This window comes from Ovis aries, chromosome 26 (assembly GCF_016772045.2).
Source record: "Ovis aries strain OAR_USU_Benz2616 breed Rambouillet chromosome 26, ARS-UI_Ramb_v3.0, whole genome shotgun sequence".
Lineage (NCBI taxonomy): Eukaryota > Metazoa > Chordata > Mammalia > Artiodactyla > Bovidae > Ovis > Ovis aries.
Genome location: NC_056079.1, coordinates 33,319,400 through 33,334,058, shown reverse-complemented (window position 1 = coordinate 33,334,058; position 14,659 = coordinate 33,319,400). Strand labels below are relative to the sequence as shown.

At 37.6% G+C, this 14,659-nt stretch overlaps 2 protein-coding genes across 3 annotated transcripts in view; both read right to left on the bottom strand.

Annotated features, from left to right (window-relative positions):
- LOC101115508 (disintegrin and metalloproteinase domain-containing protein 32) overlaps nucleotides 1-14,659 on the bottom strand; it is a 197,426-nt gene that overhangs the window by 160,515 nt on the left and 22,252 nt on the right. The gene's annotated exons all lie outside the window — the stretch shown is intronic.
- Nucleotides 5,484-6,344, bottom strand: LOC114110997 (transcription factor BTF3-like). The gene has a single exon (XM_042241523.1). The coding sequence runs from the start codon at nucleotides 6,226-6,228 to the stop codon at nucleotides 5,740-5,742; it is 489 nt and encodes a 162-aa protein (XP_042097457.1). The 5' UTR covers nucleotides 6,229-6,344; the 3' UTR covers nucleotides 5,484-5,739.

Here is a 14,659-nt window from a genome sequence, read left to right as displayed (position 1 = left end):
GGTACTCTATTTCAGTGAAGCTTAATTTACTCCACTAAGCACAAAAGTCATTTATTTTAACCATTTTCCTGAAATGTATGCCCTATTTCCTATCTTTTTAAGCAGAAGATTCTTAAAATTTGGCATAGATTTTTACTCCAACTCTACTATTCTCAAGTTAAAACATGGCAGTGAGTTGCAATATCAGTTAGTCAGTGAATCTAAGAGATGAGACTTTATCTTTCAAAAAGAGAATATGTGAAAAGCAAGAGTTAGAATATCATTAAAAAGAAAACAGTAAAAACTAAAAAGACATAAATACCAGAACATAGGATCAGTGAAAATAAGAAACATCCAGAAGAAAATACAAATTTTTAAAAAAATAATAATAAGGCAAGTTGTTAAAAGGTCTAGTAAATGGTCAAAAATGGTTATATAAGATATTAATTTTAGGGGAAACTGAAGGAACTTATATGGGAATTCAAGGTAGCATCTTTGCAATTTTTATAACTCTAAAATCATGCCAAAATTTTGAAACTTTTCTTTTTTAAGTAAGACCAGAGAGAAGCAAAACATGTGTATGTCAGATAAAAGGCAGAAATACCAAAGATAAGATCCTGATACTGAAGCAGCAGCATGTCCTAGCTTTAAAATTTTAGTCCTGGAGGAATCAACCTGCCTGACTTCACGCTATACTACAAAGCTGCACTCATCAAGACAGGATAGTACTGGGACAAAGACAGAAATATAGATCAATGGAACAAAATAGAAAGCCCAGAGATAAATCCATGCACCTATGGACACCTTATCTTTGACAAAGGAGGCAAGAATATACAATGGAAAAAAGACAATCTCTTTAACAAGTGGTGCTGAGAAAACTGGTCAACCACTTGTAAAAGAATGAAACTAGAACACTTTCTAACACCTCACACAAAAATAAACTCAAAATGGATTAAAGATCTAAACATAAGACCTGAAACTATAAAACTCCTAGAGGAAAACACAGGCAAAACACTTTCTGGCATAAATCACAGCAGGATCCTCTATGACCCACCTCTCAGAGTAATGGAAAAAAAGCAAAAATAAACAAATGGGACCTAATTAAACTTAAAAGCGTTTGCACAGCAAAGGGAACTATAAGCAAGGTGAAAAGACAGCCTTCAGAATGGGAGAAAATAATAGCAAATGAAGTAACTGACAAATAATTAATTTCAAAAATATACAAGCAACTCCTGCAGCTCAATTCCAGAAAAATAAATGACCCAATCAAAAAATGGGCCCAAGAACTAAACAGACATTTCCCCAAAGAAGACATACAGATGGCTAACAAACACATGAAAAGATGCCCAACATCACTCATTATCCAAGAAATGCAAATCAAAACCACAATGAGGTAGCATTTCACGCCAGTCAGAATGGCTGCGATCCAAAAGTCTACAAACCATAAATGCTGGAGAGGGTGTGGAGAAAAGGGAATGATCTCTGTTTGTCTCCAAGGCAAACCATTCAATATCACAGTTATCCAAGTCTATGCCCCAACCAGTAACGCTGAAGAAACTGAAGTTGAACAGTTTTATGAAGACCTACAAGACCTTTTAGAACTAACACCCAAAAACATGTCCTTTTCATTACAGGGGACTGGAATGCAAAAGTAGGAAGTCAAGAAACACCTGGAGTAACAGGCAAATTTGGCCTTGGTATACGGAATGAAGCAGGGCAAAGACTAATAGAGTTTTGCCAAGATAATGCACTGGTCATAGCAAACACCCTCTTCCAACAACACAAGAGAAGACTCTACACATGGACGTCACCAGAGGGTCAACACCGAAATCATACTGATTATATTCTTTGCAGCCAAAGATGGAGAAGCTCTATACAGTCAACAAAAACAAGACCAGGAGCTGACTGTGGCTCAGATCATGAACCCCTTAATACTAAATTCAGACTTAAATTGAAGAATGTAGGGAAAAGTGCTAGACCCTTCAGGTATGACTTAAATCAAATCCCTTATGATTATACAGTGGAAGTGAGAAATAGATTTAAGGGCCTAGATCTGATAGATAGAGTGCCTGATGAACTATAGAATGAGGTTCGTGACATTGTACAGGAGACAGGGATCAAGACCATCTCCATGGAAAAGAAATGCAAAAAAGCAAAATGGCTGTCTGGGGAGGCCTTACAAATGGCTGTGAAAAGAAGAGAGGCGAAAAGCAAAGGAGAAAAGGAAAGATATAAGCATCTGAATGCAGAGTTCCAAAGAATAGCAAAAAGATATAAGAAAGCCTTCTTCAACGATCAATGCAAAGAAATAGAGGAAAACAACAGAATGGGGAAGACTAGAGATCTCTTCGAGAAAATTAGAGATACCAAGGGAACATTTCATGCAAAGATGGGCTTGATAAAGGACAGAAATGGTATGGACCTAACAGAAGCAGAAGATATTAAGAAGAGGTGGCAAGATTACACGGAAGAACTGTACAAAAAGATCTTCATGATCCAAATAATCATGATGATGTGATTACTCACCTAGAGCCAGACATCTTGGAATGTGAAGTCAAGTGGGCCTTAGAAAGCATCACTACGAACAAAGCTAGTGGAGGTGATGGAATTCCAGTTGAGCTGTTTCAAATCCTGAAAGATGATGCTGTGAAAGTGCTGCACTCAATATGGCAGCAAATTTGGAAAACTCAACAGTGGCCACAGGACTGGAAAAGGTCAGTTTGCATTCCAATTCCACAGAAAAGCAATGCAAAAGAATGCTCAAACTACCACACAATTGCACTCATCTCACATGCTAGTAAAGCAATGCTCAAAATTCTTCAAGCCAGCCTTCAGCAATACATGAACCATGAACTCCCTGATGTTCAAGCTGGTTTTAGAAAAGGCAGAGGAACCAGAGATCAAATTGCCAACATCCGCTGGATCATGGAAAAAGCAAGAGAGTTCCACAAAAATATCTACTTCTGCTTGATTGACTATGCCAAAGCCTTTGACTGTGTGGATCACAATAAACTGTGGAAAATTCTGAAAGAGATGGGAATACCAGACTACCTAACCTGCCTCTTGAGAAATCTGTATGCAGGTCAGGAAGCAACAGTTAAAACTGGACATGGAACAACAGACTGGTACCAAATAGGAAAAGGAGTACGTCAAGGCTGTATATTGCCACCCTGCTTATTTAACTTCTATGCAGAGTACATCATGAGAAACACTGGGCTGGAAGAAAAACAAGCTGGAATCAAGACTGCCAGGAGAAATATCAATAATGTCAGATATGCAGATGACACCACCCTTATGGCAGAAAGTGAAGAGGAACTAAAAGCCTCTTGATGAAAGTGAAAGAGGAGAGTGAAAAAGTTGGCTTAAAGCTCAACATTCAGAAAACGAAGATCATGACATCCGGTCCCATCACTTCATGGGAAATAGATGGGGAAACAGTGGAAACAATGTCAGACTTTATTTTTGGGGGCTGCAAAATCACTGCAGATGGTGATTGCAGCCATGAAATTAAGAGACACTTACTCCTTGGAAGAAAAGTTATGACCAACCTAGATAGTATATTCAAAAGCAGAGACATTACTTTGCCTACTAAGGTCCATCTAGTCCAGGCTATGGTTTTTCCTGTGGTCATGTATGGATGTGAGAGTTGGACTGCGAAGAAGGCTGAGCGCTGAAGAATTGATGCTTTTGAACTGTGGTGTTGGAGAAGACTCTTGAGAGTCCCTTGGACTGCAAGGAGATCCAACCAGTCCATTCTGAGGGAGAGCAACCCTGGGATTTCTTTGGAAGGAATGATGCTAAAGCTGAAACTCCAGTACTTTGGCCACCTCATGCAAAGAGTTGACTCATTGGAAAAGACTGTGATGCTGGGAGGGACTAGGGGCAGGAGGAGAAGGGGACGACCAAGGATGGGATGGCTGGATGGCATCACGGACTCAATGGACGTGAGTCTGAGTGAACTCCAGGAGATGGTGATGGACAGGGAGGCCTGGTGTGCTGCGATTCATGGGGTCGCAAAGAGTCAGACATGACTGAGCGACTGAACTGAACTGAACTGAACTTACACTGTTGGTGGGAATGCAAACTAGTACAGCCACTATGGAGAACAGTGTGTAGATTCCTTAAAAAACTGGAAATTGAACTGCTTTATGACCCAGCAATCCCACTGCTGGGCATACACACCAAGGAATCCAGAATTGAAAGACACGCATGTACCCCAATGTTCATTGCAACACTGTTTACAATAGCCAGGACATGGAAGCAACCTAGATGTCCACTGGCAGACGAATGGATAAGAAAGCTGTGGTACATATACACAATGGAATATTACTCAGCCATTAAAAGAATACATCTGCATCAGCTCTAATGAGGCAGATGAAACTGGAGCCTATTATACAGAGTGAAGTAAGTCAGAACGAAAAACACCAATACAGTGTAGTAACGCATATATATGGAATTTAGAAAGATGGTAATGAAAACCCTATATACAAGACAGCAAAAGAGACACAGATGTATAAAACAGTCTTTTGGACTCTGTGGGGGAATGGAAGGGTGGAATATCTGAGAAAATAGCACTGAAACATGTATATTATCACATGTGAAACAGATCGCAGTCCAGGTTTGATGTGTGAGAGAAGGTGCTCAGGGCAAGGTGCACCTCAGATAAGGTGCACTGGGATGACCCTTAGGGATGCAATGGGGAGAGAGGTGGGAAGGGGGTTCAGTATAGGAAACACATGTACACCCGTGGCTGATTCATGTCAATGTGTGGCAAAATCCACTACAATATTATAAAGTAATTAGCCTCCAATTTAAATAAATAAATTTTAAAAATAATAATAATAATAAAATTTACATGAGTGAGGAAAAATTCTCAGGGATCTGAATGTAATAACTGAACAGAGATGCAGCAGAATCTTTCTCTCTCTTAAAAGTGGACCTGATGTGCAAGTCTCCCTATGTAGTTCTTAGGTGAATATTTTTCTCAAAACAAAAACATAATAATTATTAAGATGTTGGTATACCAGATATACTTATTTTACTGTACTTTCACTGTGGGAGTTAGCATAAAATGCATTCTATTTACAGACTACATATAGAGAATTAGCTAGGTCTTTTAAAAATGTAGAGGGTTTGATAAATGGAGACCAAACAAGAATTTATTGAATAATACCAGCAAATACGTTTTTTAACATTTAATAAAAGACTTTCGAAGATTAAGAAATTCAGTCCCTTCTGGTACTTTCCAAATAAGTCTACCATAATGTTATTTGCAAAGGGTTACAACAATTTCAACACTTTCAGAAAACGATTTTCCTGTTCACTTGCTCATATGATTCCAAACTCACTTATTTTCTTTTTTTTTTTTTTTACTGTCATTTTAAATCTTTAATCAGATTCCATTCATGATTATCAGTCATATTACATGCCATGATTAGCTTTCTATAAACAATTTTGCCTTCTGTGTACAAATTGGTATCAATGAAATAAAAAATAAAACCATATACTAGGCAAAGAATTTTATTTATCTTTGTCTCAAACTTTATTCTTAGGCTTCTTCAGCTTCATTAGCTGCAAAGAATAAATTGTATATAAGCAAAAACTGAAAAGAGCTGCAGTGTCCAGGGGCTTAGGCTTAAAAATATTAGAGATCTAGATTTTATCAGATCCATAAACAAAATTTTAAAAAGCAGTCATAATATAAAATAGCAGCTCCCAGTAACTTCTTCAAGATTTATCTTCTTCAGAAGTTAACTCAATTCAGTTTGCTTCATTCTTGGAAGCCTCATCAAAATTCTCCACAAGATCTGGAACTTCATCATCATCCTCCTCTCCAATGGCAAGTGGTGCTTTTCCATCCACAGATTGTTTGGGCAGAGCTTCAGCCAGTCTCCTTAAACTGGTGAGACTGTCGGCACCAAGCTGGTTTAAGATGCTGGGGAGCATTTCTGTCAGTTGCTTTGTCTCAGCGTGGCCCGTAATGGTGAAAGTGTTTGCTGCCAGAGATGCCTGAACTTTAGGGTTGTTAAAGTGGATCACTGTTCCTTGATTTGTGAACATATTCACCTCTTCAATACCAGAGATATTGTTTACCCCTAACTTCTTTAAAGAGAACCGAAGTTTTTTGTCATCTGCTGTGGCTGTTCTATGAACCACCTTCTTCTTTCTGCGAGCAGTTCCTTTCCCACCAATGCGCACTTGTGCCTGCAGTTTGTCGAGTTTCTCCTGGTTCATGATAGTTTCTTTCATCTTGTTGGAGCGGAAATGGGGCCGCGCGGGGGACTAGGGTTGGCGCTCAGGTGGTCTCGGGCAGACCAGCTGAGGTTAGGCGCACACACGCGGGGACGCAAGATGGCAGCTAGAGGGCCTCACTTATTTTCAACAGAACAGGATACAAAGTCTGAAGATAAACCCAGACACTTATGGTCATCTAATCTATGACAAAGCAGCGAATATAAATGGAGAAAAGATGGTCTCTTCAAAAAATGGTGGTGGGAAAACTGGACAGCTACACATAAAAGGATGAAATTAGAACATTCTCTAACACCATACACAAAAATACACTCAAACTGGATTAAAGACATACATACAAGCTGGACACTGTAAAACTCTTAGAGGAAAACATGCATAAAACACTCTTTGGTATAAATCAAAGCAATATCTTTTTCGTTTATCTCCTAGAGTAATGAAAATAAAAGCAAAAATAAACAAATGGGATCTAATTAAACTTAAAAGTTATGGCATAGCAAGAAACCATAAACAAAATGAAAAGATGGGAGGAAATTATTTGCAAACAAAGTGACCAACAAGGGATTAATCACCAAAATATGCAAATAGTTCATGAGGTCTAAATAAAAAAATACAAACAAACAAACCCAATCAAAAAATGGATGGAAGTAAAATAAAGTAAAAATAAAAATTTTTTTAATTAAAAAATAGATAAAAGGAAAAAAAATGCATGGAAGATCTAAATAGACCTTCCTCCAAAGAAGACATATAGATGGGCAAGAGGAACATAAAAAGATGCTCAACATCACAAATTATTACAGAATTGCAAATCAAAACTACAATGAGGTATCTCGTCACACTGGTCAGAATGGCCATCATCAAAAAATCTAATAAATAATAAAATTCATCAAAAAAATCTACAAATAATAAATTCTGTAGAGGGACTGGAGAAAAGGGAAACCTCCCCTACACTGTTGGTGGGAATATAAATTGGTACAGCCACTATGGAGAACAGTATGGAAGTTCACTTAAAAAATAAAACCAGAGCTACCATATAATCCAGCAATCCCACTCCTGGACATATACCTGGAGAAAACTATAATTCAAAAAGATACATGCTTCCCAATGTTCACTGCACCACAATTTACAATAACCAGGACATGAAAGCAACCTAAATGTCCATCAGTGGATGAAGATATAAAGACATGGTACATATTTCCAATGGAGTACCACTCATACATATTTTTTTTAAAAAAAAAAGGCCATTTGCAGCAAAATGGATAGATCTAGAGATTGCCACAGTGAGTCAAGTAAGTCACACAGAGAAAGACAAATATCATATGATATTGCTTACATGTAGAATCTAAAAAATAATTGGTACATTATTTACTCTATTTATAAAAGAGTCATAGATACAGAAAACAAACTAATGGTTACCAAGGAGGAAAAGGAGACAGTTAAATTGCGTGATTGGGATTGACATTTACAAACTACTATATATAAAATAGGTAACTAGTAAGAACCTACTATATACAGCACAGAGAACTCTACTCAATACTCTGCAATAACCTATGTGGGAATAGAATCTAAAAAAAAAGAAGATATACGTGTAATCAATTCACTTTGCTATGCAGCAGAACTAACACATTTTAAATCAACTATACTCTAATAAAAACTAATTTTTTAAAAAAAATCATAAGATGCCAGAAAAAGAATCACTTCACCTTCACAAAACATATTTAAGTAAAGGTCTAGAAACCATGCAGTTCTTTAAGCATTAGGGGACTTGAAAAAGTACATTCATCTGGATTTACAGTGACCTACATTGAGAATTTATCTTTCTGTTTAATAAAACCTATGGACTAGTAGGATAGTGTCTTAGTTCAGGTTCCCTAAAAACAGGGTCTGAAATGAGGATACTTTTGTCAGTGGTCTATTTAGGAAGCACTCTCTGGAGGAATCTGCAACGAAGACAGAGGAGCAAAATAGGGAGAAAGATAAAGCTAAAGAAAATATGATTACAGGTAAATTCTAGCCTTAGACTGGCTGATTAAGACATTGTGTCTCAAAGTTTCGTCCAACCTGAGACAATAAAGCTAGACTTTTAAACCCATGTAACAATTAGTCCCTGGCTGAACAGTTACCCTGGGAGGATGTGGTCACAGGCAGCTCAATAACTGAAAGGCAATTCTCCAAAGAAGGTTACAAACTCTTGGAGTAGTATCTCAAGAGTCAGGGAACCAACAACCCAAACTGAAATTATAAAACAATTCTGATCAGGGGCTTGGAGCTAAAAATTATAACTGAAAACTTCCGAAACCTGAAAAGGAAATGGATCTGGGTGCAGAAAGCACAGAAGACCACAAATAAGATGATCACAAAGAGACATACATCAATACATACATGATAATTAAAATGCAATAATAATAATTAAATAAAAGGAAAATCTGAAAGACAGCAGGAGAAAGATAAAATCATATACAAGAGAACCCTCATTAGACTATCAAATGATTATTCTTCAAAAAACTTGCAGGCCAAAAGGGAATTGTACGATATATTCAAAGTCCTAAAAAGGAAACCCTGCAAACTAGGGTACTCTGGTGAGCAAAGTTATCATTTAGAATTGGGGGAGAGACAAAGACATTTTTAGACAAGCTAAACTAAAGAGTTAATCAATATTCAGTTCAGTTCAGTTCATTTGCTCAGTCGTTTCCAACTCTCGACAACCCCAAGAACCGCAGCATGCCAGGCCTCCCTGTCCATCAAGGAGGGAGTTTACCCAAACTCACGTCCATTGAGTCGGTGATGCCATCCAACCATCTCATCCTCTGGGATCCCCTTCTCCTCCTACCTTCAATCTTTCACAACATCAGGGTCTTTTCCAATGAGTCAGGTCTTCGCATCAGGTGGCCAAAATATTCGAGCTTCAGCTTCAATGTCAAGTCCTTCCAATGAAAATCCAGGACTGGTCCCCTTTAGGATGGACTGGTTGGATCTCCTTGCAGGCCAAGGGACTCTCAAGAGTCTTCTCCAACACCACAGTTCAAAAGCATCAATACTTCAGCACTCAGCTTTCTTTATAGTCCAACTCTCACATCCATACATGACTACTGGAAAAACCATAGCCGTGACTAGACGGACCTTGGTTGGCAAAGTAATGTCTCTGCTTTTTAATATGCTGTCTAGGTTGGCCTTAAGTTTCCTTCCAAGGAGTAAGCACCTTTTAATTTCATGGTGGCCATCACCATCTGCAGTGATTTTGGAGCCCCCCCAAAATAAAGTCTGACACTGTTTTCACTGTTTCCCCATCTATTTCCCATGAAGTGATGGGACCAGACACAATGGTCTTAGTTTTCTGAAGGTTGAGCTTTAAGCCAACTTTTTCACTCTCCTCTTTCACTTTCATCAAGAGGCTTTTTAGTTCTTCTTCACTTTCTGCCATAAGGGTGGTGTCATCTGCATACCTGACGTTATTGATATTTCTCCCAGCAATCTTGATTCCAGCTAGTGCTTCCTCCAACCCAGTGTTTCTCGTGATGTAGTCTGCATATAAGTTAAATAAGCAGGGTAACAATATAGAGCCTTGACGTACTCCTTTCCCTATTTGGAACCAGTCTGTTGTTCCATGTCCAGTTTTAACTGTTGCTTCCTGACCTGCATACAGGTTTCTCAAGGGGCAGGTCAGGTGGTCTGGTATTCCCATCTCTTTCAGAATTTTCCATAGTTTATTGTGATCCACACAGTCAAAGGCTTTGGCATAGTCAATAAGGCAGAAATAGATGTTTTTGTGGAACTCTCTTGCTTTTTCGATGATCCAGCAGATGTTGGCAATTTGATCTCTGCCTTTTCTAAAACCAGCTTGAACATCAGGGAGTTCACGGTTCACGTATTGCTGAAGGCTGGCTTGGAGAATTTTGAGCATTACTTTACTAGCATGTGAGATGAGTGCAATTGTGCGATAGTTTGAGCATTCTTTGGCATTGCCTTTCTTTGAGATTGGAATGCAAACTGACCTCTTCCACTCCTGTATCCACTGCTGAGTTTTCCAAATTTGCTGGCCTATTGAGTGCAGCACTTTCATAGCATCACCTTTCAGGATTTGAAATAGCTCGACTGGAATTCCATCGCATCCACTAGCTTTGTTTGTAGTGATGCTTCCTAAGGCCCGCTTGACTTCACATTCGAGGATGTCTGGCTCTAGGTGAGTGTTAGTGATCACACCATCGTGATTCTCTGGATCGTGAAGATCTTTTTTGTACAGTTCTTCTGTGTATTCTTGCTACCTCTTCTTAATATCTTCTGCTTCTGTTAGGTCCATACCATTTGTGTCCTTTATCGAGCCCATCTTTGCATGAAATGTTCCCTTGGTATCTCTAATTTTCTTGAAGAGATCTCTAGTCTTTCCCATTCTGTTCTTTTCCTCTATTTCTTTGCACTGATTGCTGAGGAAGGCTTACTTATCTCTCCTTTCTATTCTTTGGAACTCTGCATTCAAATGGGTATATCTTTCCTTTTCCACTTTGCTTTTTACTTCTCTTTTCAGAGCTATATGTAAGGCTTCCTCAGGCAGCCATTTTGCTTTTTTGCATTTCTTTTTCTTGGGGATGGTCTCAATCCATGTCTCCTGTACAATATCATGAACCTCCATCCATAGTTCATCAGGCACACTGATGATCGGTGCAGGACCAGCCAAGAGGAGTCACCCCACATCCAAAGTGGAGAGGCACTGCCCCATGACCAATGTAAGGAGCAGCAGCTGCACTTTGCTGGAGCAGCCATGAAGAGATACCCCACGTCCAAGGTAAAAGAAACCCAAGTAAGACAGTAGGCGCTGAGAGAGGGCATCAGAGGGCAAACAGACTGAAACCACAATCACAGACAACTAGCGAATCTGATCACATGGACCACAGCTTGTCTAACTCAATGAAAATAAGCCATGCCGTGTGGGGCCATCCAAGACAGATGGGTCATGGTGGACAGGTTTGACAGAATGTGGTCCACTGGAGAAGGGAATGGCAAACCACTTCAGTATTCTTGCCTTGAGAACCCCATGAACAGTATGAAAAGGCAAAAGATAGGACACTGAAAGATGAGCTCCCCAGGTCAGTAGATGTCCAATATGCTACTGGAGATCAGTGGAGAAATAACTCCAGGAAGAAGGAAGTGCTGGACCCAAAGCAAAAACAACACCCAGTTGTGGATGTGACTGGTGATAGAAGCAAGGTCTGATGCTGCAAAGAGCAATACTGCATAGGAACCTGAAATGTTAGGTCCATGAATCAAGGCAAATTGGAAGTGGTCAAACAGGAGATGGCAAGAATGAACATCAACATTTTAAGAATCAGCAAACTAAGATGGACTGGAATGGGTGAATTTAACTCAAATGACCATTATATCTACTAATGTGGGCAGGAATCCCTTAAAAGAAATGGAGTAACCATCATAGTCAACAACAGTCTGAAATGCAGTACTTGGATGCAATCTCAAAAATGACAGAATGATCTCTGTTCATTCCCAAGGTAAACCATTCAATATCATGGTAATCCAAGTATATGCCCCGACCAGTAATGCTGAAGAAGCTGAAGTTGAATGTTTCTTTGAAGACCTACAAGACCTTTTAGAACTAACACCCAAAAAAGATATCCTTTCCATTATAGGGGACTGGAATGCAAAAGTAGGAAGTCAAGAAATACCTAGAGTAACAGGCACATTTGGTCTTGGAGTACAGCATGAAGCAGGGCAAAGGCTAATAGAGTTTTGCCAAGAGAACGCACTGGTCATAGCAAACACCCTCTTCCAACAACACAAGAGAAGACTCTACACAGGGACATCACCAGATGGTCAATACCGAAATCAGATTGATTATATTCTTTGCAGCCAAAGGTGGAGAGGCTCTATACCATCAGCAAAAACAAGACTGGGAGCTGACTGTGGCTCAGATCATGAACTCCTTATTGCCAAATTCAGACTTAAATTGAAGAAAGTGGGGAAAACCACTAGACCATTCAGGTATGACCTAAATCAAATCCCTTATGATTATCAATATTAAAGATAGTATAACAGGAACATTAAACGGTCTTCTTTAAGAGGAAAACAAAGGTTGTAATAAGAAGTAAGAATCTATAAGAAAGGAATAGTCCCACTAATAAAGGCAAAAATAAAAGCTGAGGATCATAAGTTATCATGAAGATTAAAATTAAGAAACTGCAAAATCAAGTAAAACTAAAATAATCGGTAACAGGATATACATGAAGACTTAAAATATGACAACAATAACAAAAAAATGTGGGAGAGGGGAGTAAAAATATAGCTCTATAAGAATGTGTTTGAACTAAAGAACTACCTGGTTAAAAACAAGCAGGGTTACAGGTCAACATATATGAACCCCCATGGTCACCACAAATCAGAAACCTACAATAGATACACAAAAACTTCAGATAAAGGAACACACAAGACAAGAAAGTCATCAAACCACAAGCAAAGAAACAAGAAGAAGAAACAGAAGAACTACAAAAACAAGAAGAAAACAAGTAACAAAATGGCAATAAGTACATATCTATCAGTAATTACTTTAAAGGTCAATGTAATTGATTAAATGTCCAATCAAAAGACATATGGTGGCTAACTATATTTTAAAAAAAAAAGATGAGTCTTTATGCCATTTAAAGGAGAATCATTCAGAACAAAAGACACACGTTGACTGAAAATGAAGGGATAAGAAAAGATATTTCTTGAAAACAGCAACAACAAAGGGAGGGATAGCAATTCTCATATCTCATATCTCATAAGACAAAATAGACTTTAAAACAAAGTCTATAGCAAAAGACAAAGAATGGCATTGTAAAATAGTAAACAGATCAACAGAGAAGATATTATACTCATTAACATATACGCACCTTTCATAGAAGCACTTGTATTAGGTGCATATGTGTTTTTAAAATTTCATATATATTATTATTTTATATTTATATAAATACATAAAGTAAATGTTAACAGACATAAAGAGAAAAATTAACAATAATACAATGGTAGTAGGGAACTTTAACACCTTATATCAATGGACAGATCATCCAGGCAGAAAATGAATGAGAAAAGTGACCTTAAATAACACAACAACCAGTTGGACTTATTAGATATCTACAGGATATTCTATCCAAAATCATCATAAAACATATTGTTTTCAAGCACAAAAGGATAGATCACACACTAGGTCATAAAACAACTTCTAACAATTTAATGATAAAAACTATTAAACATTTTTTTTTCTGACAACAGTAGGAAAATAGAAATCAAATAGAGAAAGAAAAATGAGGAAAGCAAAACACACAGGGACTAAACAATGAGTGCTACTGAAAAATGAATAGGTCAATGAAGAGATCAAAGATAAATAAAAAATACCCCAATACAAATGAAAATCACAGCTTTCCCAAACCTATGAGATGCAGCAAAAGCAGTTTTAAAAAGAAGTTTAAAAAAAAAAAAAAACGAACTCAAAAAATATAAAAAATATCAAGTAAACAACCTAACCTATCATCTAAAGAAATGAGAAAAAGAACAAGTAAAGCCCAAAGTCATAACTAATAATGATCAAAGAGGGAATAAGCAGAGATCAAAACAAACAACAACAACAACAAAAAAAAAAGATCAAGGAATCCAAAAGCTGGTTTTTGGAAAAGATATAATAGATGAACTTTTAATTAGGGTCATCAAGAAAACAAGAGGAGACCCTAATAAACAAAAGCAGAAATGAAAGATGTAAATAGAAAGCAATATCACAGAGACACAAAAAAAATCTGGAGAGATAATACTACAGTTATACACCAGCTGGAAAGCTAGAAGAAGTACATAAATTTCTAGAAACATACAAGCTTCCAAGATGGAATAAGGAAAATATAGACAATGTGAACAGACAGATGACTGTTGGTGGAACTGCACATGTAATTTTAAAAAACTTACAGCCAGCAAAAGTCAAGGACCAAATGGCTTCATAAAGAAATTCTAACAAACATATAAAGAAGAGATAATACCTGTCCTTCTCAAACTAGTCCAAAATATTGAAGAAGATGGAACATTCACAAATTAATTCTATAAGATCATCACCCTGATACCAAAACAAGATGAAGACACCACAACAAATAAAATTACACTCCAATACTACTAATGAATATAGTTGCAAAGGTCCTCAATAAAATATAAACAAACCAAACACAATATATAGAAAGGCTCAAACACCATAATCAAGTAGGATTTAGTACAGGAATACAAAGATGGTTCAATATCTGCAAATCAACTTGATACACATGAACAAAAAGAATAAAAATCACATCATTTCAATTAATGTGTAAAATTTACCTGACAAAATTCCACATTGACTCATCATAAAACTCTCAGCAACAAAAAGCCCTTCCTCTAAAATCAGGAATAGGACAAGAATGACCACTTTCACCACTTC